Source organism: Stylophora pistillata, chromosome 4 (assembly GCF_964205215.1).
Source record: "Stylophora pistillata chromosome 4, jaStyPist1.2, whole genome shotgun sequence".
Taxonomy (NCBI): Eukaryota; Metazoa; Cnidaria; class Anthozoa; order Scleractinia; family Pocilloporidae; genus Stylophora; species Stylophora pistillata.
In genome coordinates this window covers 3,836,597-3,862,500 of record NC_142522.1, presented here as the reverse complement: position 1 = coordinate 3,862,500, position 25,904 = coordinate 3,836,597, and the positions used below count along the sequence as shown (strand labels likewise).

General features: G+C 38.7%; 3 protein-coding genes across 4 annotated transcripts in view; all 3 read right to left on the bottom strand.

Moving 5' to 3' along the window:
• LOC111327084 (uncharacterized) overlaps positions 1 to 1,187 on the bottom strand; it is a 14,878-nt gene extending 13,691 nt beyond the window's left edge. Inside the window, exon 1 of the mRNA XM_088756334.1 lies at positions 214 to 1,187. The gene's annotated coding sequence lies outside the window, so the exon portion shown is untranslated. The remainder of the gene's footprint in view (positions 1 to 213) is intronic.
• Positions 1,188 to 1,332: 145 nt separating this feature from the next.
• Positions 1,333 to 14,951, bottom strand: LOC111347085 (protein mono-ADP-ribosyltransferase TIPARP). The gene is made up of 11 exons (XM_088756324.1): positions 14,795 to 14,951; positions 12,700 to 12,771; positions 12,110 to 12,178; positions 11,489 to 11,539; positions 8,741 to 8,809; positions 8,421 to 8,480; positions 6,734 to 6,899; positions 5,107 to 5,299; positions 4,564 to 4,775; positions 2,384 to 2,551; positions 1,333 to 2,150 (listed from the first exon to the last, which is right to left on the bottom strand). The coding sequence occupies exons 2-11, from the start codon at positions 12,707 to 12,709 to the stop codon at positions 1,733 to 1,735; spliced, it is 1,416 nt and encodes a 471-aa protein (XP_088612450.1). The 5' UTR covers positions 12,710 to 12,771; positions 14,795 to 14,951; the 3' UTR covers positions 1,333 to 1,732.
• Positions 14,952 to 18,430: 3,479 nt separating this feature from the next.
• LOC111327087 (protein mono-ADP-ribosyltransferase PARP12-like) lies at positions 18,431 to 24,950 on the bottom strand. Of its 2 annotated transcripts, none has more exons than XM_088756376.1 (5): positions 24,770 to 24,950; positions 22,396 to 22,484; positions 21,745 to 21,965; positions 19,806 to 20,006; positions 18,431 to 19,313 (listed from the first exon to the last, which is right to left on the bottom strand). In XM_088756376.1, exons 3-5 carry the CDS (start codon positions 21,828 to 21,830, stop codon positions 18,875 to 18,877), a joined length of 726 nt encoding a protein of 241 aa, XP_088612502.1. In that variant the 5' UTR covers positions 21,831 to 21,965; positions 22,396 to 22,484; positions 24,770 to 24,950; the 3' UTR covers positions 18,431 to 18,874. The 2 variants fall into 2 exon arrangements, with proteins under 2 accessions (XP_088612502.1, XP_088612503.1); XM_088756377.1 differs by having other exon boundaries at positions 22,396 to 22,481.
• Between the last annotated feature and the right edge of the window lie 954 nt (positions 24,951 to 25,904).

The window sequence follows — 25,904 nt, the reverse complement described above, 5'->3', positions numbered from 1 at the left end:
CTTTTGTTTATTTTTCCCCTACACTCTCTTGATTGATGATTTATTTGTTATGTTTTCAAACGCAATTTCAAAAGATTCAAAGAACCCTGCCTCGGAGGCAACATGGGATCGTTTGTATACCACTTATTACAATATTGAATCAAGCAAATTGTGAATGCTGTGAGACGAATCGATTTGTAAAAGGGAACCAAAATAAAGGTAACAGTGACTTACCTCACTGCATGGCGTGCAGCAAGATTCTGTGAGAAATTTCTCGAAGTTTTTTGAAAGATTGAGTTCGTTGTTGATGCACTTTCCGCTGAGAATTTAATTAGTGTGCGTTGCTGTTAGCTGGATTTACAGCGTATCATTGTTCAGTGTGTGGTCACTGTAGTGTATGCCGGGATATATGAAAGTCTATTAGAGGATAGGAGCGAAGAGAGAAAGGAGCACGGAGTGGAGGAGTTAAGGACCACAGCGTAATCCGGTTTAACCCGTTGTTTAAATACCCACATTAAACTCTACAGTCACTATCGAAAAAAAGCCAATGGATGAAATAGCTTAGACAAGTGACACCTCTAATGTGATAGCCGTATAACTACCGCCGACTGATCGGAGAAATTCAAGACACTGACATGACGCAAAGATCACGGGAAAATTTATTTTCCCATAATATTTTAACATAAAGAAGTAAAAATTGATTTTACATCCTTGGTCGATAACTGGAACAAACATCTAGCACAGCGAAAACACGCGCAGGGAGTCTTTTCATTTCGACCTTTGGGGGGAGGGGCGGTGAAGAGTGTTTTAACATATTAGCCGATTACAGTCATTTCTTATTATTCGTTTTCCCTGACAAGGCTCAGACACTTGACCTGATAATGAATCAAAGTGGTTGGGAGCGGCTCAATTCAGGAAATGTAGTTTTCATCTTCAAAACGCGGATTTTCATCTAAAGAACTGATTTTTACTGTTCACACTTTGCATTGTTGCTTTTGGTCTTGCCCAGAGCATATATGATAACGGATAGTGGATGAAGCCTATCGTAAATTGTGTGTTTCAAGGGCACCAAGATTTATACTGGATGATATACTCTGAGTAGGACTGATCGTTGTCAAAGGTAATAAACATCTTTGGGTTCGACTCGTCATCTACGAAGGAGTCGTAGTAAAGATTACTGGCTCCATTCCAAGGTTGCTTCTGGGACGGTCTGTTATATGTGGGGTTACCTTTCACATACGAACCTACGAGGACTTTGGCGAAGAACATAGATCGAGTCAAATCTGTATCTACTTTTGCGTAATGGTGGCTACGGGATGCTTTCACTGCAAATACCAAAACAGTGAGATAATATACACCAACAAAAATTGATTTTAATTCATACATTTCAGCAAAGATTCCAACATTTTCACGCGCGGAAAGGATGGAGGTTACGCAAGATTAATTTGCATTTGTAAAGAAAACCTTTTTCATTGGTTTTGATCGATAAACTCCGGGTTTATCGCCTTTTTTTGTGTTTACAGGGACTGCTGCCTCGTTAATTTGAGTGATTTTTTCGCTTGTCACGGATGCAAACTGGGAAGCCATTTTTTCCAGAGTTGCTCGGAGGTAAATAGCAAAGGATACTCGGAGTTTGACTTGCCAATCAGAGCGCGTCTTTAACGCTATCCACTGTTGTAGTATATACTAACAACTGATATTTGATTAGATAAAAGGGATAGTATGGTGATGTATATGGCTTCGAAATTTAAAACTATTTCAAGTGATATTTAATCAAATACAAAGGAAAGCACTGTTGTTCAGAAAAAATAACAAAAATTTTAGGTTGAAATTCGTCGTCAACACAAGAATCATACATATCACCTGCCGGATTGCTCGGATCCTTCAATGGCGGTCGGAGAAAGCTTTGCTTTCCACGCTTAAATTCTCCTGTCAACACTTTTGCCAGAAACATGTATCTCGTTTTCTCTTCATCAGGATTGCTATAGCTCTTGCTGAAAGATGCGTCCACGGCAAAATAGCTACCTTGCCCATAATTTGTCCCGTTCTTCCCACGCACTCTGTGATCAAAATTGTGTGTGCATATGGCATCAACAACATCTGGTGTAGTACCATGGAACAACAGCTTTGCACGCGTAGGTTTTTGTCTGTCCTTCATATATTGGAGCTTGCTGGATAAAGAAGAGAACAGTAAAAGAGCTTAGCTAATGACTATCCACGTCCAAAAGCCCGCTTTGTGCACTCATTATATTCTTTTCACGCGGCAGAAATAACAGGTAAGATTAACTTTGTAAGAAAGTTGATACCCACACCCTAGGCTTCATCCAACTACAAAGAATTAATTACGAACGGGTTCACAAGTCACATTATTTTTCCTTCCTATTAGCCCTTCCTCAACAATTACCTTTTGTAATTTCGGGATAAATGGTCATTTTTTATTTTTTCCACACTCATGATAGAGGCCTGGTGCTCCGGCACTGTTTTGTGGAAGCGTCGACTCACATCTCGGTATTCTTTGCAGTCTTTTTCCAGATTAGTCCGTTCAAAGATCGTAGCCTGACCTTTCGGAATTCTACAATGTTTAAACATGGAGAAAAAAGACGTACGTTAGACGGGATCCAGAGTCCTTGAGTCCTAATGGAAGGGTCAAGGTATTTCTAGGCACCTTTTTGACGTTTAAGATCCATCAGAAATAAATCTAAAGTCGACAAATTAGACATTTTCGATGTCCCACACACTTTCCCCAACCCCCTTCGTCAAGGACTAAAATTACTGAATAGAAGAACAAGTCAAGGGTTTTAATGGCGAACTATTCAGCCTACGTCAAGTTCTCCGTTAGTCACAAGAGAGATCAACAAACCAATCAGAATCCTTTGTTTAGGGGGTACTGGAGGGACATCATTCTATGCGTTCACACTAGATGTTACCTTTGCGGCTTATTTTAATAAAAAACTTGCCTTAAGCGCGATAAGGAACTGTTTTACCCTGATTGGGAATACAGCGACCCATACCAGGACTATAACATACGTAACAAGCGATTTCAAAATCTTAAAGCACGTGGGAATAACTCACGTGATATTACGTAACAAAACAACCGGAAATGAAAATAACGAAACGGAATTAAAATGGTAGCCACACTAAATGATCAAATATTTTAAAATATGGCGTCCGCGCGGCCGACCTTCAAAATTTTGAAGTCGGATTTTTCGTTCCTTTGCGACCGAGTTAGACCTTGTGGCACTCAGTATATAAAGTAGCAATGGAATAAAATACTCTGCTTGGAAAATAATGGATGTCAAGGTCCTAAAGGTGACAGAATAAACAAACTCTCGAGTTAGCGACAATACGATTCTCTTAAGCGATTCGAATTGTGGCCGTAAACCGAAAACCGAACTTTCGGACTTGAAGCAGGGCCTAACGACAATTTGACGACTCCATTGCCAGGTAAATATTACGTTCGACTAACTATGGTGTTTCCACCATATAACAGCAAATCAATCAATCAATCAATCAACTTTATTCAACGAGGGTAGGCACGGGACAGTGCTTCAACTGAGTAACTAGTGGCCCTCAAACTAAATTTGTAAAACAAAGTTAAGTAACAAAATACATGTCGTAAAGAAAGGAAGTATAAGTGTATGTAAGAATTGATTTGAATAAAACTGTCGTTTCGAAATCATCTCTTGGTCATTTTCGTCTTGCTTCCTATTAATAGATACCATGAAACTTGAGATTCCTCACACACGGACAAATTTATGTAATTCACTTTGAAATTTGATCCCCGTGTCTGTTTACACACCTGCGAGGAAAATTGGCGGTTTTTATCTTTCATCTCCATTTTTGAGTAAAAAATCAATCGCAGAACAAATAATCGCAGCAACGCGACAGATAAACTCCTTTGGGGTGGGCAAATATTCCCTTGGCGGAGCAAATAATCGCAACAGTGCGACAGAAAACTTGCAGGAGACGAAAAACTGCGATCACGATCGCAAACGCGAGATATGAAAATCCAACGATATCGCACGGGAATTCCGAGCATTATCCGAAGGTTTCTATTGTTTTGAACATATGGAAGGACTACACTCTGAATAGCATAATATCTACGACTTCACAGAAGTCCATAGATACAAAAAGGAGTTAAGATCGGGGAATAATATCGGATCAAAATCGGCAGAGTTCGTTGTGGGCTCGGATTCTATTGTTACATTCCATTACTCAGAAGGACAGCATAGTAGCTTACGCCTCTAGGCTAAGCTGCAAAAAGGATGAATAATATCTGCATTGCTTGTGACTGCAAAAATCTTGCGAAAGTTGCAGTTCATTTGAATCGAATTCATGGAGATCTGATTGATAAGCAAAAATACTGAACAGACCATCCACTTACAAGGGATTGTCAATTACTAAAATCGTCATCATTATCATCATCATCATCATCATCATCACCCTTATTATTTTTCCCCTTTTCACCGATTGAAAGCCTAGTTCCGTCCCGGGACATCTTCTAAAAGAACTAGTTTCTCTTTCAGTGACTTGTCAAAGAAAATGTCTAACTCTCTAATTAGACTACATTCTGCGTTCACCCACCTCTTTGTAGTCTGCATAGTTGATTCCGAAACAAATATTGGTCTTCTTCTGACGAACCATTCCATTTGAACCTCTGGGTCTGCTTTCCTTTGGTACATATAGTACCCTTCAAAATGTATCATGTAATCTTTGCCACCGATTTGAAATAAGTAACTAAGGTCTCCATTTAGATACGAAGCTTCTATTTGCTCTTGTTTTGTCCCAGAACAAAGCTAAGGAAAGAAGTTTAAAGACTTTTTGAGTTGGGAACATCTCTAACCATGAAACCTCATCCCCAGGATTTGTCTTTTTATTTTCCTCTTACGCTATCATATGCAATTCTTATTTTTCATCTTGTTCGTCAAACTCGAGTTTATTTTTCGATTGAAAGTCTGCTCCTTTGCCTACTTTAAGTATAGAGGTAAGGGGATGTAAATCAGTAAAGCAAACATAATTTGAAACCGTGCAATTCCACTGCAATACAAAATAAACAATTAAAACAAATCGAGACAGATACCATTGCTAAATCATATTGTTGCGTGCATGGCAGTAACCGCTACTTACATCCGTTTCATCATATTTCTTCCACACACTGTCGTCTTCCCAATACCAAACCCACAGTGTAGGAAAGTTGCTGTCACGTTCTTTGATGTAAGACGGTGTTGAGCATCGACGGATGTCTAAGTGGTTTGAGTTCAACCTCATTTTCATGGTATGAAAGTTGGCTGACATCTTTACTGGTCGTTGTCTTGAATGTCTGATAAGAAAAGAAAAAGAATGACAATACTTTCGCCTGTTCCAAGCGTTATGTCAGTAAGTTGCAGTGGTATTGGTCTGTGTGCTAGCTCAAATTGGCGCTGCGCCACGAGCGGTGAAATGCACCTTGTTTCTGGTACAGACATTAGTTCCAGTCCTCTCGTTTTCCTCCTTTGCTCTTTTGTCGTACCACTGTGAGCCTGCTAGCAGGCTGAGGCGCTTTTATACAACTGTTTCCAATATTTTTTCGTTTCTCCTCGCCTCATTCTGCGTCGCCTGTACAATCACGCCGCACAAATGATAATAGGGACTTTAAGATCCAGCAACGCAATGGACGTGACTAAAGCTGACCGGAAGTAAAAAGACCAAAATGATTATCACATCGCATGATCGCGACGTAAACAAGTCGCGTCCTTACTCAAGACGAACGAGCTGGAAGGCATTTTCACGTTGTCAACAAAATGTAAGTATTTCCACTTATTCCAGGTACAGAAACACAGTGAATTGGCACTTTTTCTTTGTATATCGAAAACTTTGTCATCCCGGCTGCAATCGTCAATTTTTTTTTGTATTTTCTTGTCAGCCTCACTTATATTTCTGAACAAAGTCAGTTGGCATGGCCTCAAACTCCAAACCGCAGTGAGTAGATTCTTGCGGAATTCGAAGAACAGCGTCTGTCAGAAGATTGTGGTGCTTTTCCACCCTGAATTTTGCTCTAATACTCGGCTTCACTTTGGCTATCTAAATTGAACGGCGGGTAGTTGTAGTATAGAAAATCCAAGTTTTCTGAACTGTTTTCTTCGAAAAGCAAAGCATATTCTTCAATCGTAAAATTTCGCGAGTTTCCTTAAAAGTCGCCATTTGCACTGAAAACAATACTATAATCGGTTTCTCTTAGTTCAGAAATAAAGTAATTTCCCTATTCTTTTTATTCTATCCGTGGGTAGCCGCGTTGTTCAATTCCGCCATCTTAGCTTATTTTTCCCGCTACGAACACGGCGTCCTCGACACAGGCCCCACGCGGTCCCACGACGTCTGCGTTGTTGGATCTTAAAGTGCCTAATAACTAACCGAAGCCTTGGCACAAGTTTCAGAGGCAATAGAACCTACGGGATGTTACTGAAGTATTTTACAAACTTAAAGTTTGCCCGAGAAATTACTGCAAGCTTCCGTGGAGCATCTGTGGTATTCATTTTGGCAGTATTCTTCTCTAAATCAACTCGCTCTAAACCCTCAGGTAAAACATTCAAATGGTCAAAGATTTTGGAGATCTCTGTTCTCTAGATTGATCATTTTGAAGTAAATTTCTCCGAGGTTTCTGGCCAAAGGTATAGAAAATTATCTCTTTCATAAGCATATAAATTCGTTATCCAGTTATGTTCACTTTTACCGTAAATCAATTCAACAGTGCATCTAAATCTGTCTTTTTACTTACTTTATTGTGGTGTCTTTAAGTTCTATGTCGACTTCCACATTTTCGACGTCACAGTAAAGCTTTTCCAGATCAACATTATCAGAAGAGCCGAAATTTCTCCAGGAATCTGCTTCTTTGAACTGCCAGCGGTATCTTGTAGACTCACTAACGCCGACAAGGGGTGTAGCTGCGATTTTTGAGGGGTAGTACGAAAATGTTATTTTATTTGAAGGGATAGAAAAATACAGAGCTTGAACTGGTAGACCTATTTGGAACATCACAAGCACAAGTTATACGAGTACAGTAATGCCCACGAAGTCTTAAGCGATACTTAAACTTAAAAAGGAACCCAGAAATATCAAAATAGAGCAGTAGTTTGTGAATTTAATCCAAATGTTTATGCCTCATAATCGTGGTCAGAGGGAGGGGGAGAGGAGGGGGAGGGGGGAGGGGAGGGAGAGGAAGGGAACCAAAAGAACATTACATATTCAATTGTAGATACGAATTTGACCAATCAACCCTTCAAAGCGACCGCAAAACAGCCCCTTATGGTAATAAAACTGATGCACTTGCTATGGACTGGATCATGAAGGAAACAACTAGAGAACAGCGAAATGGGATCCAGTGGAACTTATTGGAGCAACTTGAAGATCTAGAGTTTGCTGATGATATCGCCCTGGTGTCAAGTAACAACCAACAAATGCAGGACAAAACAGCACGGCTAACAGCTAATTCCATCAAGTTAGGCCTGCATCCGAATGTGAGTAAGACCAAGGTTATGAAGGTCAACTGCACCAACAACAGACCAGTTAAAGTGAGGGATACCATCTTGGAGGAAGTAACATCTTTTGTCTACCTAGGCAGTGTAGTCAGCATTGACGGAGGTTCCGATGAAGATATCAAGGTCAGGATAAACAAAGCCAGAGTAGCTTTCAATATGCTGAGGAAAGTGTGGTCCTCCCATGTCATCTCACGGAGAACCAAATTTAGAATTTTTAACACCAATGTCAAAGCAGTCCTCCTCTATGGCTCTGAAACGTGGAGAACAACTAACCAAACGTCCCAGAAATTGCAGACCTTCGTCAATAAGTGCCTTAGGCGAATTTTAAAAATCAGTTGGACTGACAGGGTAACGAACGAGATGCTGTGGGAATTAGCAGGCGAGGAACCAATCATAACTCAGATCTCAAAGAGAAAGTGGAGATGGATAGGTCACATCCTAAGGAAACCGGCTAACAACATCACCCGGCAGGCACTACGTTGGAACCCTCAGGGCAAGAGAAAGAGGGGTCGTCCCAGGAACTCCTGGAGAAGAGGTGTAGAGTCCCAAATGAGAAACTGGGGCCACACTTGGGCCACTTTAGGAAGATTTGCCCAGGACAGAACCCGATGGAGGACGGAAGTGGTTAATGGCCTATGCTCCAACCGGAGCTAAGGGAATATATATATATACAATCAGGGTCCCTTAAATTCCCGCACACGCGAAATATGTTTTCAACCCTCAATATTCAAAACATCCTTACTCGTGATGGTTTCTAAACCTCCGAAAAAAGTCATTAAAAACCCCTCTGTTTGCATTTCTGTCGATGCTACCAAAACAATACGTTGATGATTGATGGTATTTTATATGTCCACCGAAGGTGATCAATAGTTTCTTTTATCCGGATTGATAATACTGACTCTGACTGATTGTAGGCTCGTTTGTTACCTTCTCCTCGTCTCTCCCGAGCTCTTTTCTTGACTTCTTCTATTCTGGTTTTTCTACCACCTGTAAAAATGATTGAGCAGAGCTTCGTCTTATAAACATGACTGAGGTGAGTGTGCTGCCTTTAAGCGCGGAAACTGCAAATGGTTGGACTGACTCTATTCTTCCCTGAGAAGGACTCTCACCCGTAGGTCCCGTTGCCTGCATGTTAACCTTGATGGTCAGCCCGCAGGGTTATCTAAAGAACCAAAGCGCTGCTGATGTTGCTGTGTGGTATGTGTCTTGATGAACCTACTTACTTCAGATAATCATAACAACAATACCTGCTTCCCTGCGATTCCGACATCCACTTTCACCCTGTTGCGACCTCGTCCCCCTCGTCCCTCTACTACCTGGAAATGTACATTTATTTATCTATTCATTTCAAAGACAAGAATTCTGTTGAAGTTCTGAGGGCGGTTACACAGGAACCTTTATCATAGTTCGATTCAAGGCACTGTCATACATTTTAAGAGCAGATCCGTGCAAGAATCAAACAAAATCGCAAATCTTCGGCAAAGCTGAAAAAAATCAAATTCACTCGTCTTTTGCATATAGATAGCCTTAGTAAGTATATGAATGCCATGCAGTTTTTTTCCTTGAATTATCTGTTAATTCCTGAGAAAAACGATGGAAGCCGTTTTCAACTTAGGCACAATTTGGCGATCCCAAACACGTGGAAACACGGGGGAAATTAGTCATGATTCACTTGACTTGCCTGTCAAAACTGCTTCGCCAGATAAAGCCGTCATAGTTCCAATTTGTTGTATAAGTTGCCATGGTTTAAACACCACGATTTCGTAAGCATGAGATTTATCTGAGTATTCAAGAGAAGTAAATAAATTATGGCTCTCCAGTGCTTCGTGAAACGGTAGGCGAAAAATAACGATAATTTTGAGCCTGTGCCTTTGTTTAGAATTTCGTAAGATTAAGAATGAAAATACCCGAGTTAACGATCTTTCAAAATATGTAAAGTTTACTTTGGAGAAATGAATGTGGGATTTTTAGGAATTTGTTGAAAATCGTCAACGAAATACCTTAAATCACGCCATGTTGTGTATGCGTGACCATGAACAAAAACAATATCGTTTTTGTTTTAGAAATCATGGCAACTTACAAAAGCGTAAAGAACAATGCAAATATACTGACCCCAACTTGGATATGATATTCTCGAATTTTCAAAGTGCTTCATTTTACCGTTTGGTTAATTTCATTCGTGAGGTTTATCATGAACCGTAGAAGGCCCGCCGCTGCAGCTACGATCAAAACCGGCTTAACTTAGTTTTCAATGAATTCTTCGTAGCTCACTTTTCACATTTGTACTCTCTATACTGTTCATATAAATCTTTCTGAAAATTCTGAAGGAAGCCATAAAAGGGCTGACAATAAAGCCAACTAGTTCAAGCATGTGTTCCCTTGCAGTTTACCGTGAACCGTTTTTAGACTTTATGCAAATTACGTCTTGCTTGCAAAGCAACACAAAATTTGCATATCAGGCTAAGCAAGAGTTGGTGACAGTAATTGGTACCGATGATAGGGTGGATAAGGTATTCTCAGTGGCCAAGGTTGGTTCTTTTTGCCATCTGTCTCCTTTCTTTTGTTTTTGACGATCGTTGTTCCGAAGTTTTCAATCAAATCAGTTCAAAACAGGAAAGAGGTCTCGATGGTTTCCAATTGACTGAACTACCCTACGTTACTTGCATAGCGCGACAATACAATATGATAAATTTGCGAACAAGAACTATACTCCTGAAAGAGCAAAAACCTCCACCATTTCTCCAAGAGCAGGAACTCGCAAAGTATAGTCTTTCTTAAATTTAGAATTTCTATTTAGTTCAGGTGATTAATAAACATACACTAATGAGGTTAATTTAATTACATAATTGAGGAGAACAAGGAAGATAAATTCTTGGTAAATAGTTTATTAGCGATGTAAAAAGAAATCTGCTACCCCAAACTAACGCATTATAAAGAGAGACCGAATACTCCTCTTTCCCCCCACTCCCCCTCCCTCCAGGCTATGAACAAATTCAACTGTCACGCAAGCTCGTTCGGCCTCTTGGCAAACTCTCATGAACAGGATCGATGGCAGAAAACTCTGAACATAAGCATTAAATAGTCGGTTTGAGCAGTGTTTTATTCAATTTTGTCGCAAAGAACACCAACACGTCGTATCAAGCACACAAGGAACACAAATTGCAAAGTTTAGACGATTTCAGGAGCAGCCGTTTTGATCGAGCCGAAACATAAAGCGACGGTACAGATGTCAAACTTACGGAGACCGCAGAATGGAGAAAACGGCAAAACAGAACAACTCTGGACTCATATGAACAGCTGATAATATTTGGGTTAAGGCTATTATATTTACTTTGCTATATGCTTCGGAGTCGTATTAATTTTTTTTATATCAATGTCTTGATGGTCACCTATACACAACAGGATTGCGTGATTTTATGTCTTTCCTCATGATTTTCAAAAAATTGTGAAAAATTCCAAATTCATTTCCCCGAGCTAAACTTTACATATTATGAAAGATTATTAACTTAAGTATTATCATTAATAATCTTACGAAATTCTGAGTAAAGGCACATGCTCAAAATTATCGTTGTTTTCCACCTACCGTTTTACGCAACACGGGAGAGCCATAAGCTTTTGACTTCTCTTGAATACTGGAATTAATCTAATCTTTATGAAATCACGGTGTTTAGACTATGACAAGTTGTAAAACAACTTGGAACCATGATAGCTTTTTCTAGCGCAGTTTTTTTGATATGCGAGTCGAGTGAATCATGACCTATTTTAAACCTGTTCGGTGTCGCCAAATCGATCTCGGGACTGAAAACGAAACGTTTTGGTTTTTTCAGAAGCAAATAATTTTTTCAAGGAAAAAAGTGCACAACAATAGTATACTTTCTAAAGGCTACTTGTATGCAAAAGAACAGCGAATTTTGTTTTTTTAACTTTGCCATGTAATGTTTGATTTTTGCAAGGATTTGCTCTTAAAATGTTCTTCTACGTTCAACTTTTTATACCTGCATCGCTTCGTCTGTGACTTTCACTTCCTCCTTTTTTCGCAGGCTCATCTGAAAAAAGTAAAAGAAAATCCTTGTGGGGTTACCTCACTAACCAATTAATAATAATTAACTCCGAAGACGGTCATGACAGAGCAGAAAGTCTCCCTTCGACTCTAGCTGCACATCGAACATAGACAATTGAAATGCTACAATGATTCACTGATAACCAGTGGTTGGTATTGGTATTTATCCACATGCTAGAGGAAGAAATTATAATTATAATTACCTAATTCAATTTTTTCTTGACCCGTTTCGTAAAAATCTTCTTCACTGACAGGCGCGTAGCTCCCTTTAAGCCAGTAAGCTGGGGCTTAAAACTTTTCTCGGAAGATACTTGACCTCCCCTACCTTCCCTGGCCGCACTATAGTTAAGGCACGGGGTAGGGAACAGGCTTAAAAGCCAGAAATGACTTGCTACGCCCCTCACTGAAGAAGAAAATTTGAGCTTACAATTAAATGCCCACTTGAAGGCTTAACATTTCTTAGCCAAGAGCTGTACTGATTACACAGGGTCCTTAAATGCCTTCATACATCTGCTGCTTATGTTTCCCGGCCAAAAGATAGGGACTTAAAACTCACCGTCACTCCACGCAAATTTCATTAAGGCACCTATAATCCCCACAGCTGCCATCGCAGTGAGAGCGAATACTGAAATGTAATGTTATGAATGTTTTAACCAGTTTCATAGTTCAGTGCCAAGAGAAACTTATGCCAGAGCTTAAAAACAGTAATAAAAAAAATGGCTTATTTATATTCAAGAACAAACGATTTATGTTTCTTTTTTTCTTTTGCTGAAATATGAATGTTATGATTTTGGGTTTCTGGGTGGGGGTACGATTTGGCAGGTGCAGTGAGTTCAATGAGGCAAAGTAGGGCAAAAAAGATAATTATGCACTGATATGGGCATGAAGATTTTAATGGCCTTCCATCCTTCCAACTTTTAGAGTTCTTATCTGACCAAGCAAATTTAGCACAGCAAATGATACTTTATGCCTGCTCCAGCGAAATTATTCTAACGCTAATATGATGAATTCCCCCCATCACAAGTAGACTTTTTATTTTAATAAGTGATAGCTAATTCAATTAAATAAAAAAAGCAACAAAAATAAATAAAATAAAAAAATAAACAAACAATCAATATACTTCCAATAATCACCAGTTTGACATACCGGATGGCATCGTTTAATCAACTATCGTTAGATCTGATCTGGTGTGTTTCGAAGTCTTCAATATTCTGAAAGCTATATAATGACAAATTAACTTTAACAACGGACGTTTTCATGAAAACAGCCTGTAGAAACAAATACAAAATTAAGTAACGTGTTTGTTTACTTTGTCAAGAATATGACAGATTATGAAAATTTAAGGAGGAAATAACCTTGAAGCAGAGGAGTGGGGAAAACCCAAACTTTAAGAAATTTTAAAAACTAAGAAACTGTAGACAGTGATCGCGTTCATGTTGTTCACAGAAGAATACTACTCGACAAAAAATAAATGAATAATAAAAAATAAACAGAGAACACCAAACTTCTCTGTTTCCATGCAAACGGTTTTGAAAGGAAATGTTACCCACATCAAGATGTTTAAACGAGATCCGTCAACATCACTTCTAACTTAAGATATATTTCTAAGAAAAACAGACACATCCCTCCACTCCACGAGGGTCACCCTTTCCATAATTTTTTTTTCCTCCAGAAAGGGTTAATGTGCCTTTCAAATTCTCGCAATCAAGAGAGAATCTTCTCTCGGCAGTTTGCCATTGCGCATACGAGCTTTGTCAGCGCCTCGAAGAAAATAATTTGATGTAAATTACAGTTGGAAACGGGGTAATTACATTCTTTTAAACGGGCTGTGACCCAACGTTTCCAGTGTTAGCAGTTCTAAATGATGATTGTTTTTCTTTACAAGCTTAAAGATAAATGATAAGTAAACGAACAAATGAAAACATAAAGGTCTAATGAATTAAAAATTGGCGCGAACAAACGTTCCTTTCAATCAATTCCGAGAAACCCTACTGAGCTGACGTCATGGCGACAAAGATTTGCATAGCAGATTAAAAAGAAAAAAAAACAGGAAATTCGGATGGATTCAAATGTCATTGGTATTACTTAGCGGCCTGGTTTTGCGGGTTCGTGGATCACTTTGTATCTTTGATAATTAATTTTTCTTCTTGATCTTCTTCTACTCATTATTATTACTATTATCATTATTATTATTGTCATTATTATTATTGTCATTATTATTATTGTCGTTATTTTTAGTTGCACAAAATGTAAGAGTTAATTGAATTAGGGCACTAGACGACAGTCTGAAGTAAAACATTTGACATGCCATGTGATAGTGTACAAACAAGAAGTGATTTCGAAAAGCATTTAACAATAAAAAATGGCGATACTAACATTTCTTAATACCATTTTAAGATTAAAAAATTGCCAAGAGACGAGGACGTTTCGACGTTGGCTAAACGTCATTATCAAGTCAAAATATGTTTGTGAGTTCCAGTCTATAAATACTTTAAAAAAAATATCTGATTAAAAGCTGTAACGTGAGAAAACGATGATTAAAAATATAAAAAAATATTAAACAAAAAGTTTCCCACGTATGGAGTCCGTCTGGATCTTTAAATTAGGCTTAAACCCAAAGAAATTAAGCCGTCAATTGTTAATGGGCAGTGTGTTGTTTATCTTTTTTCATGTGATCTGTGTGATGCAAATTATGTCGAATACACAGCCCGACATCTTCATTAAAGCATTGCTGAGCACAAGAATTCGGCAATCGGTAGACATTTCTTAGAAACTCAGGGAAACAACAACCTCTTGAAAGAAAACCAATTCACAGTTTTAAGAAAGTGCCAGGGCAAATTTGATTGTTTAGTATTTGAAATGCTCTTCATCAAGAATCTTAAGATCTTGCCCCAATTTCTTGCTCACGAAAACTGGCTGCAACTTGTTGGGCCAATCTTACAGCTAAGACTGCGTGATAGTGAGGATAATATTTCATCTTATTTTTCCTGTTCATTTTCGCACTAGTTTTTCATCTGTTTGTTTTTTCCTTACGCTCTTTTGATTGGTGATTTATATGCTAGTTTTCAAATACAACTCAAAAGATTCAATAACTCATGCCGCGGAAGCAACACCGGATCGTATGCGTACCACTGTCGTACAACACTGAATAAAGCAAATGGAGAATGAGGTGAGACGGATCGATTTGGAAAATGGACCCGTAAATGGGCTAACATTGCTAAAAGAGGAAACAATGACCTACCTCACTGTATGGCGTGCAGCAAGAATCTGTGGGAAATCTCCCAAGGTTTGTTCCAAAGGTTAAACAAGTTGGTTGTTGATATTCTTTCCGAGATTAGAACTCGCGTGCGTTGTTCATAGCTGGGTTTACAGGATGTATTTGTTTAGAGTGAGGTCACTCTCTAAGAGTAGCCAATGGGTGAAATCACTTAGACAAGTGACACCAGACATGTGATATCCACATGAATAACTCAGGCAGATCGGATGAATACGAGACACTAATGTGACGCAAAGGTTACGGGAAAACTACCTTTAAATTTTGATTAATATAAAGAAGTAAAAACTGATTTTATATCTCTGGTCGATGACTGGCAACAGATATCGAGCACAGCAAAAACACGCGTAGGGAGTCTTCTCATTTCGACCTCTGGGGGGAGAGAGGGGCGAAAAGTGTCCTATATAACATGTTGGCCGATTTCAGCAATTTCTTAGAATTATTCATTATTCGTTTTCTCTTACAGGGCTGAGACACTTGACCTAATCAAAGTGGCTTTGAGTCACCTAATTCCAAAAAAATGTAGTTTTCGTCTTCAACACGCGGATTTTCATCTGAAGAACTGATTTTTACAATTCACAGATAGCATCGTCACTTTAAATGTCAAAAAAGTATATCGAGTTAAGGCACAAACATAACCCTGTAAATTGCTTCCACTGCTTACGATACAATGTGAAACAAGAACGTGGAAACAGTCGAAATTAGTGGCTGATTAATTCAACGATCTTACGTAAACAGTGGCAGCTGGATTGGAAAACATTCTTGCGGACGAAAATAATCATGCACTCTTCTGACGTTAAAGAAACTCGTTGAATTCACTACCTCATACGTTTAATTTGTATCAGTCAAAAACACTTGCAGTCACATAAAATGCGTTCTGAAGTATATTGTAGCAAGGTAATAAAACTGATAGAGAGGGGGGAAATGGGCGACCGTCACCACCATACAAAAATGTCAAGGAGGGGGAGGGGGAGGGGGAGGGGGAGAGAGAATACTGAAAAAAAGAGAACATTACATATTCGATTATAAATACGAATTTGACCACTCACTTCTTCAAAGCGACCGCGAAACAGCCACATGTCTTGATAAATCTGATGCACAATCAGGGTCTCTTAAATTCTCGCACACGCAAAATGTCTTCGCACCGTCAATATTCAAAACATTCTTACTCATGATGGTTCAAAAAAAACCCCGCAAATAGTCATTAAAAACCAAACTGATTGCATCTCTGTCGATGCGATCAAAACCATCCGTTGATCATTGGCGATAGTTTACATGTCCACCGAACTCGGAGATCAACAGTTCCTTTAGTGATGAGTAATCTTTCCAAAAAGATTCAAGGTTGAGAAGTTTTCTTTACATCTAAATAATATTCTGTTAGATACTACCGGTTTAACAGCGTCAAAGAGGCTACTGTCATCGCACTTTTCTAAAGGACCTTACTGAAAAATTTTTTCTTGCTTCCCTTAACATATCAGTACGTGATTTTCGTCGATTCCGAGAGCTATCTCCGCAATGACCATTTTGCGTCCCTATCTCTGCAAAAGAAAACACGGACATACCAATTAGTTCAATTATGACATTTTAGGAGACTTTCAGGAAAAGTCTTCTTTAATAGAAAACTTTTCCTGTAAAAAAAGGAAAAATGATAGTCTAGACGTATTAAGATTGACATTTCAGCAATTGTGTTAAAAATTTCACTATCTTGCTTTCTTCAAACGACAAGAGTTATGTAGTCACTGGTATCTGTGCTGTGTAATAATCGATGTGCATAAAGACAAAGGGGCACAAAGAGTGGGGGGGGGGGGGGGTGGGAGGAGAAACATTGATCATTTTTACCCAGTTTGCAGCTTTTTATCGACAAATGTTTTAAAACGATTTTAAAATCTGTATAAGAAAGAACATTTGTTCATGAATGAAGTGATGGTTCAATTAGTCTATTTTATATTCTGTTCTCAAATAGAACACGCCACACAGTAGGAGTGGTAGAGGCTCATAAAGGACTGATTTTATCAAAAAGTTGGGATAAACATCAATTGATTTAATAATCCCTGATATGATTTGATACTTCCTAATAGTTATCTTTGTTGATGATAACTATGAGAGACTATTATAAATTAGTCAGATAACCATTTCATTTACCAAAATTTTTCTCGTGACTTCCACACCGTGGATAAAGAAACTATCATAAACTGTATAAGAAGCTACTAAAACAGATCAGATAGCTGTTTATCCAATAGATTTGTATTTCACTTTTTCAAAACAATCAGTCATATAGGAACCATCATCGGCTTTTTCATGCAGTGGGATTTATTTTTTACATAGGAGTTATAAAACATATAAGAAAAGTCATACTTACCACTACCAACAACAGCACCCAAGGTAAAACTTACTATCGTCGCTAGTATGCCACTATTATCACACCTGGAAATGATGTAATGAGCTGTAATAGAATTCAACAGCATATAAGAAAAGTAGACAGTTAAAGATTGCATTTGGCTACTGGGACTGCAAAATTTTTATGGCAAAGAACTAAAGGCTATATAATGACGGTAGAAGGTAGTATTGCAGAATTAATTTGCTTCACATTCAAAACAGAAAAATTTCTACCGCATCATGCAATATTATGAGCACCCTGTTCTACAAGAGAAAGGTGATTCAAGCTAGAATATATTGTGTAATTGACATTCAACCAATAATTGAATGATGACAAATGATGATGTTAACAATAATGATCAGTGATAACAATAGTAATATAATAACAATAATTTAAAGTGGCTAGTTCGAAAGCCTCATGGTTTACCTATAGGCTCTGGGCGCCAACAATGATTATCTATGCTTCTCTTAATTTTTCCAGTTAATTGTAAATAATTTTCTGATTTTATTGCATTCCATTTTTAAATTGAAATTTCTCTAGTTTCGAACAAAAAGGCAATCAGCATTTTTGAATACCCCTCATTCTGCGCCTTAAGATATTCCGTCATTCCCCCGATCCATTATTCCTCTGTTCTATTATTCTTTTGACTAACTCTAAATATCGTATTTAGCAGCTTGCTCGCTTTGCAAATTTCGGTATTGAGTCGCTGATTCAAACAATAAAATTCTCTCTTTTTTCTCTCTCTCAAATTTTCATAGTGTGCAGATCACATCTATCGAGATATTTTCTATTGTTTTCAATCGCGGGAAATTCTGAAATGATTGCTGTCTTCCTTTGCGTTACGTTAAGGGCTAAAAATATAATCTGCTAATAGTTCCAAGCCAGAAATCACAGAACGAGAGAACTCAAATGCGTATCGACTGCGAATGTTTAACTACTGAGATAATCCGAAAAATAAAATACATTAAGTTACACCAAGAAACATCGTGTCAAACTGTGAGAAATCTCTCTAAGTTTGTTTTAAAGGTTGAGTTCGTTGTTGGTGCGCTTTCTGAGAATTTCATTCGTGCGTGTTGCTGTTAGCTGGATTTACAGCGTATCATTGTTCAGAGTGAGGTCACTGTCGAATAAAAGCCAATGGATGAAATAACTCAGACAAGTGAAACCTGTAATGCGTTACCCGTATGACTACCTACGGCTGATCGGATCAATTCAAGACACTGACGGGACGCAAAGATCACGGGAAAATTTATTTTCCCATAACATTTTAAAATAAAGAATTCGAAATTGATTTTACATCCTTGGTCGATAACTGGAACAAACATCCAGCACAGAGAAAACACTCGCAGGCCGGCGCAGGGAGTCTTTTCATTTCGACCTTTGGGGGAGTAGAGGCGAAGGGTGATTTAAAATATTAGCCGATTACAGTCATTTCTTAATTAAAAGTATTTATTAGCGTTTTCTCTGACAAGGCTCAGACACTTGACCTGAAAATGAATCAAAGAGGCTGTGAGCCCCTCAATTCAGAAAATGTAGTTTTCATCTTTAACACGCGGATTTTCATCTAAAGAACTGATTTTTACCGTTCACACTTAGCATCGTTGCTTTTAGTCTTGCCTAAAACATATATTATATGGATAGTGGATGAAGCCCATCGTAAATTGTGTGTTTCAAGGGCACCAAGATTTATACTGGATGATATACTCTGGGTAGGACTGATCGTTGTCAAAGGTAATAAACATCTTTGGGTTCGACTCGTCATCTACGCAGGAGTCGTAATAAATATTACTGGCTCCATTCCAAGGTTGCTTCTGGGACGGTCTGTTATATGTGTGGTTACCCTTCACATACGAACCTACGAGAACTTTGGCGAAGAACATAGATCGAGTCAAATCAGTATCTACTCCTGCGTAACCGTGGCTAAGGGATGCTTTCACTGCAAAGTAGCTTCCTTTACCATACGAAGTCCCGTTTTTGCCGCTTAGACGGCAATCAAAGCTCTCTTCGCAGATACCATTGACAGCATCTGGACTCGTCCCATGAAACAATCTTTTCTCATTGACCATCTGTGCATTGCCACGTGCCATTTTTTTCATGTAGTCTTTCTTCCTGCCAAAGAAAGTGGAAATGAAACAGTTTATCCATGATGATGCTATAATGGTATATTCGGTGTAGTAATACTTTACCCTTCGCCCCTCAAATAGCAGTTTAGATGTCAGAGGTGTCACCGTCTTATTCACAAGTACGTCATGTTTTAAAGCCAATTTTCCTTTCCCAAACTGCAGCAGTTGATATATAACTTCACAAAACTAAAAGGAACCTTCGCGTACGCAAATGTGTCATGATGGAATGTCCTTAGAGTGAATCTTAGCACTTTACTTATCGCTGCTACAGTCGTGAAATAGATTACTTCAAAATAGTGATTGATATAAGACGGTGTATGTGGGAGACGATGTTATACAGTTAATGCCACTTGACATTACTTAATAGAAATCCTGCCCAAATGAGGGGACGTGGGTGACCTCCATTCAACCCTTTTTTCCGGACCACACTGGGTTATCATATATAGATTTATGAGCGGTGGCGTAGGTTTCTTCCTACCTCTGATAGTTTTTCCACCTGACCGGATTTTGCATGCGGTCGATTTTCACGATCTTCACATCAGTCATAGACGCTTTGAATATCTGTTCGACCTCTTTAAATTCCCGTGAAAATGACCCTAACGTCACACGTATATATGAACTATAGGCTGGTATATAGGCACAGTTCCTTGGAAGTTCTGGAAGCGAGGACTCAATAGACCTAAAAATGCGAAGACATAAGAAATTGACTATGAAAAAAACAAACAAACAAACAAACAAACAAAACAAAATAAAGCAACAAAAAACACAGTACTATTTCTAGAGTACGAGAGAGGCGCACCTGGAAACCGTTTTGAATCGCAATTTTCCAGGTACATAGGTGTGCAACCGAAAAACAAACTGTAAAAAGTAGTGTAAGAATTGTAGTCTAAGGAAGTATTGTATAGTAAGTAGTATAAGTAATGTATTGCAAGTAGTGTCTGTCTTGCTATGTAGGAATTCTTAATCCTGCTAGTGATTGACCGGGTCATGCGAAAAACCGTAGAGGGTAAGACAACCGGGATCCGATGGAACTTCACAACCGTGTTGGAGGACCTGGACTTTGCAGATGACCTAGCCCTTCTATCCTAAGCCACATTCACAACAAAACAACAAAACTTGAAGACAATGCAGCCGAAGTTGGACTGAAGCTGAATTTCAAGAGGTGTAAAGCCATGAAAGCCAACAGCAAAAGCGATGATAAGCTGAAGTTTGGAGGGAGTGAAATAGAGGAGGTGGAGAGCTTTACATATATGGGTGCGGCAAATGTGACAAAGGACGGTGGAGGCACAGCTGATGTCAAGAAGAGAGTAGCCTTGGCCAGCACACAGATAAAGCGGCTATCAAACATCTGGCAATCCAGTGACATAAAGAGAAAAACCAAAGCCTCCCTTTTCAATAGCCTTGTCTTGTCCGATGCGAGACTTGGAAAGTGACTAAAGGAGAGGAAGAGAAGCTTGACACTTTCCAGGCTAAAAATCTAAGGAGGATTTTCAAGATCCGATGGCAACATGTCTCCAATAAGACAGTTCTCTAGATGGCAGAAGCAGGAAAGATCAGCGAGGAGGTGAGGGGACGGAGATGGAGAACTGGATTGGGCACATAAAGAGGAAGGAAAGGAACGACGACTGTGCAGTGGCCCTTGGTTGGACACCAGAGGGAGGAAGGAAAATAAAGAAAGCAACATGGCGGCGAATGGTGGAAAAGGATAGAAACGGCGCAGGCTGGAAAACATGGAATGCTGTATGCCATGCAGCTGCAGACCGAACACAGGGGAGGAGAGGCGTCCAAGCCTTATGTGCCTCATGGCACAGAGAGATTTAAGATTGAGGTAAGGTCTTGCTTTGTAGGTAGTGTTCTTTGTGTTGCGAAAAAAAAAAAGAAGAAAATAGAAAGAGAGGCGCCACCTCTTGCATCCTCAAAAATACTGGTTTCTACTTTTTAGATATATTTCGAAACCTTAGCTCATTTCTAAACCTTAGCGACCTTCATGGACATGATTGTAGCTCCCACTGGGTCCCTACATCTGGCGTCAACATCCGGGAAATAGACCACGTGCTTTTCGAAAGAGACCTACTTGAATTTGCGCGGGCATATTTTGCTACCGTAAAATTTTCGTTATTGGAGACTCTAAACTCGAAGCAGTCGATAAGTTTTATCGTACGTCATGTACATTTTAATTTCGCTCGCTAAGGTGTAATTTCAATTCGTAGAAAACTTGCCTTACTGTCAAATTTGGATATTTGTTCGGTTCGATCATGGAAACATTTGTGGATTATCATCGGAATCTCTGTAAATAAACGGTTTGAGTTTACGCTTCCGAGTGTATACTTATGTGTTTCTGCGAAATGCGAAATAATAATAATATATTTTAGTTCAATTATTTCGATAATTATAATTTGTCATCAGCACACACTTACCAATCAAATACCATAGAAAGTAAAGGCTTTTCTGGTCTTCTTTCCACCTTTCTTTTTGTGCCATATTGCAAATTTTCTTGATACATGCCCCTTTCTGAATGAAAGACTAGCCGATAGTTTTGACCCTTGACCGTGAAATTGAATGTATGTTCTGTCCTTCTTTGAGCTAGCCCATCAATTGCAAGGAAAGCTTGCTCTATCTTTTCTTGTAGATTTCTTCCCTTAAAAACAAAATGAAATCACCAGAAATAGTCAAGTTAGATGTGTCTAGTATAAATCCTAGTAAATATCTTCTAATAGATAACTTTTCGAGTGTTTATACCGGCTTTAATATTATATTGTTACTTTTAGTGGAGTTTTTCAAAGCTCTCAATTAGTATTTTATTGTTGACTCAGGAATCGTGATTTAAAATTCAAGAAAATTTTAGAAAGATACACGGGATTAAATACTTTGTGTCTTTTAGAAATGTTTTGCGATCACGACAGCATGTAAACTAGGATTTAAATCCTGAAAGTGACTGCTGGCGATGAGGACAGCGCTAGAAAGAAATCAAAGAACAGAATGATATGCCTTTATGACCAGGGTATTCTGAGGCAGAGATCAATTAAATAACACGACTCATGATACAGATAACGGTCTGTAAAGTTTACCAAGTGGTCCTTGTCGTACAAACACCAAACGTTGCCATTGTCTTCCCATTACCATTTCGCAGCTGGTCTTTTCTCGTGAATGTGACCTGCTAAAGAAGACGAACCAATCAATCTCTCAGTCTGTTAGTTTTAGCCAGGCGTCAGTTTCTCAGTCAGTTATTTGGTCGGTCAGTCAGTTAGTCTACCGGGTAAGTTTCAAAAGAAACTGGTGCTGCATCGATGGGGAAGAATAAAGGGGTAACTTTGCTTTTATAAACTGAGTTGATGAACAGATGTAAGTTGGCCACCGTAAAGAGCTTCTAAGGCTTACTTTCGAGAGATAGCCCTTCGTCATGAAAATTTTGCCATCTCTCTTTGCTTTGCAGCTCCGCAGGTTCTGCAAAAAGCCTACCCCCATTTTTAATTAAATTAATTAGCCCCAAGTCAGTCTATAAGTCTGTCATTTGGGCCCGTCAGTTAGTCACTCAGTCAGACAGTCAGTACCTCTTCCCCACTTAAAACTTTTTCTTTGGTGTTGATTCGAAGCATCGTTGGCTGAACAAAAAAAAACAAGAACGATAACCCTAAAACCCTAACCCTAACCCTAACCCTAAACCCTAACCCTAACCCTAACCCTAATTTTTGAAATTGCCCCAATCATTTTCAAGTAATTTTGCCCGCGGCAATTACCAAAATTAGAGTTAGGGTTAGGAAAAAATGCCCTCTGTCTTGACCAATCACAATTCAGTAATTTTGCCCCTTGTATGATAACTGCAGAAATTATAACTTAAAAGTACAGTTTTAAGAGATCCCGTTTAGGTAAGAATCTGCTCTTCTTTATAACGCTTAGTTTATTGGCAAAACTCTTCTTCAGTTCCTTTATATGAGTGGACCAGCCAAAGGCTGCGAAGGGAGGAGCGGGGAGGGGGGGGATGTTGAAGTCCTACATGTAATAACTTTCCTATGGGTAATAAAGTCCTAAATGTAATAAACTTGGTCCTAGATGTAATAAGCCTTCAAGGCAATAGTTTTACTGCACTTGTACATCCAAACTTAGATGTTAAAGGGACAACTGTTGCATCAGAGAATCCTCTGACCAAACTTCATGGCGTATTGCGGGCTCGCTCGTTGATTTTAATCAGCATCTTTTTTTTTGCTAGAGACGTAGGCCGAGAAGCATTGGCTACAAACCTTCATACTGATGTGCTCTTGGCATCAAATTGAAAGATCTCAAAATAATAGAACATTGACCAATCCGGCCATCTTGACCAAACAGGCTTGGTCAAGAGATTTTATATTTTCGCCAATAACTTTTCAAGGAAAAACCTGCTTTCATTTCAGTCATCTCGGATAACGAAAAATAGTTTTTTTGTTAACGCATCACGACTGGCATATCCTTCACAGTTCACGGCTTTTAAGTTTTTATAATCGCGAGTCACGGCAATTAAAAACAGCCGATCACGTTTCACGGAAAACCTCCCTTACGGCCCTCGATTCTCGATATTTATGCTTAGTGGCTCTTAAGTCTTACTTTCAGAAATGGAGACGAGACGGACGAAACGAAATTATTTGTTTGATCCGTTAACTCATGCACAATCATAGCATGAAAACTACAAATTCTTAACCTTGGGATCCTAAAATAATTTACAGAACAAATCCAAATTTGCGGAAACACTGTAGAAGTTCAAAGGAACAATGTAGTTGATTTAATGTTACCTCTAGTGTTGTTTATCCATTTAGACTGGGAGAAATCTATGACGTATGAAAGAACTGAAGCGGAAACTGTTTCCAAACAGAATTTACATAAAGTTCAACATTTCCCATATTCAGGGATACAACTCATTAATCGAAAGCAGATAAAGGCGTATTATTTGCATTTTCTTCTCAACATATAGGACATTGTATTTTAGTTTCTCCTTGGCGTCTTCCAAAATATACCACAAGGTATGGTGGAAATCATGTTGGAAGAAATCGAAAGTTACGACGCAGGAATATTAGCACCTGAAGGCTTTTGAAAAGTCCCGCAGTATATATACTTTCCTTAGTCTTAAAACTCATTAAATGGTCTTCAATGCAACCATTTGCCTATACTTTAAGTTAGAATTTGAGAGATATTTCTTTCACTGTGCGAAAAGGTTGGAAAACGTTTTTGTTTTCCGCAATGAGCGATTGTCACGGCATTTGGTTAAGATATTTTCTTTCTCTTTTCTGTTGTGACTGTCTTAAAAAGCGCATATACATCTCAGGTCCGTGTGACTAACAAGGGACATCAATCAGAAAGCGACAACATATGGCGATCTTTCTCGTCCTATCAAGAAAGATGCCGTTTGCGCAGCCAACAGTCAGTTATCACAAAAATTTATCTATCTGGTGGTTAGTCTTGTTATATACCTACCTTGAAATTCAAGTTCCTTGACAGCACACAATGAGGCTGATTAGTGTCATGATTTATACGTAGGAAATGCGCAATTACATCCCGAAATTCATCCTGAAATTTGCTCTTAGTGTTAGGAAGGCGACTGAAGTTACGCTCCGACCGAGTCCATCTATTGTTATTGAGAAAGAAAAAATGTGGCGTGATGTGCCCAAGACAGGGAAAGTTTCCTTTTGAATTAAGACAATTCATCCCAGCGGTATTACACAATTTCTGTCGGATTCTCTGAAACATGACTTTGAGAACAAACAGGCAGAAATTCAAAGAAAAAATGATTTTAAAACCTTTCAATCTTAACTAATTTAAAAAATGAGCTATTTACAAAGCCAAAATTTATTTAAAAAGTAAAAACCCAACGTTTTCGACACTATAGGTCATTATCAGGGTAAATAAGAACTGTCCGCTAAATTACATATTTTATATCTTTAGGTAATTCCCGATGGAAAGAGTTGAAACTAGGCTTCAAATTATTAATTAGTATCATTAAATATATATTTAACCAAGCCTGAAAGCAGCGCACCGGTTAGTTTATTTTCTCGCCTTCATTTTTTTAAAAAATCCTTGGCACTGTCCGTCGAAGAGGTTATTCAAGGAAATTTAAGGACAGTTCGAGTGGGGGAGGGAGAGGGGGAAGGGGAAGGGGGAAATTGACGGGGTCTAGAGCCTAGGGGCAATGTTCTCACAACTTGCAAAACGATCAACTCGCCTGTTAGTCAGTGGTATTTTTAAGCAGTTGAAGAACTTCGTCGATGCTCCTGATGTTTTGAACGGATTTTTTCGAGGATAGGGAATGTATTCTTCTTCAGATGTGATCTATGAAGTCAGTATCAGTTGAAAATATATTCTATTGAGTGTGAATGATAATTTCAGTGTGAGAAGAAAATTAGCCAAAATTGTAAGAGACGACATTAAAACACTTCGAGTTAAGATGGATTTTACTTTTGGCTTAGTCAATAAAGAATTTATTATAACGCAAAAAGATTTCGCTGTAATAGGAATCCAGGATGTCTTGTTTATTTTGAGAGTCGAGAAAGAAAGCCAGCTGTGTTTGTAACACAGTAAACCCAAGAGGGTCCTTTAATTTTTCTTTGTTTTG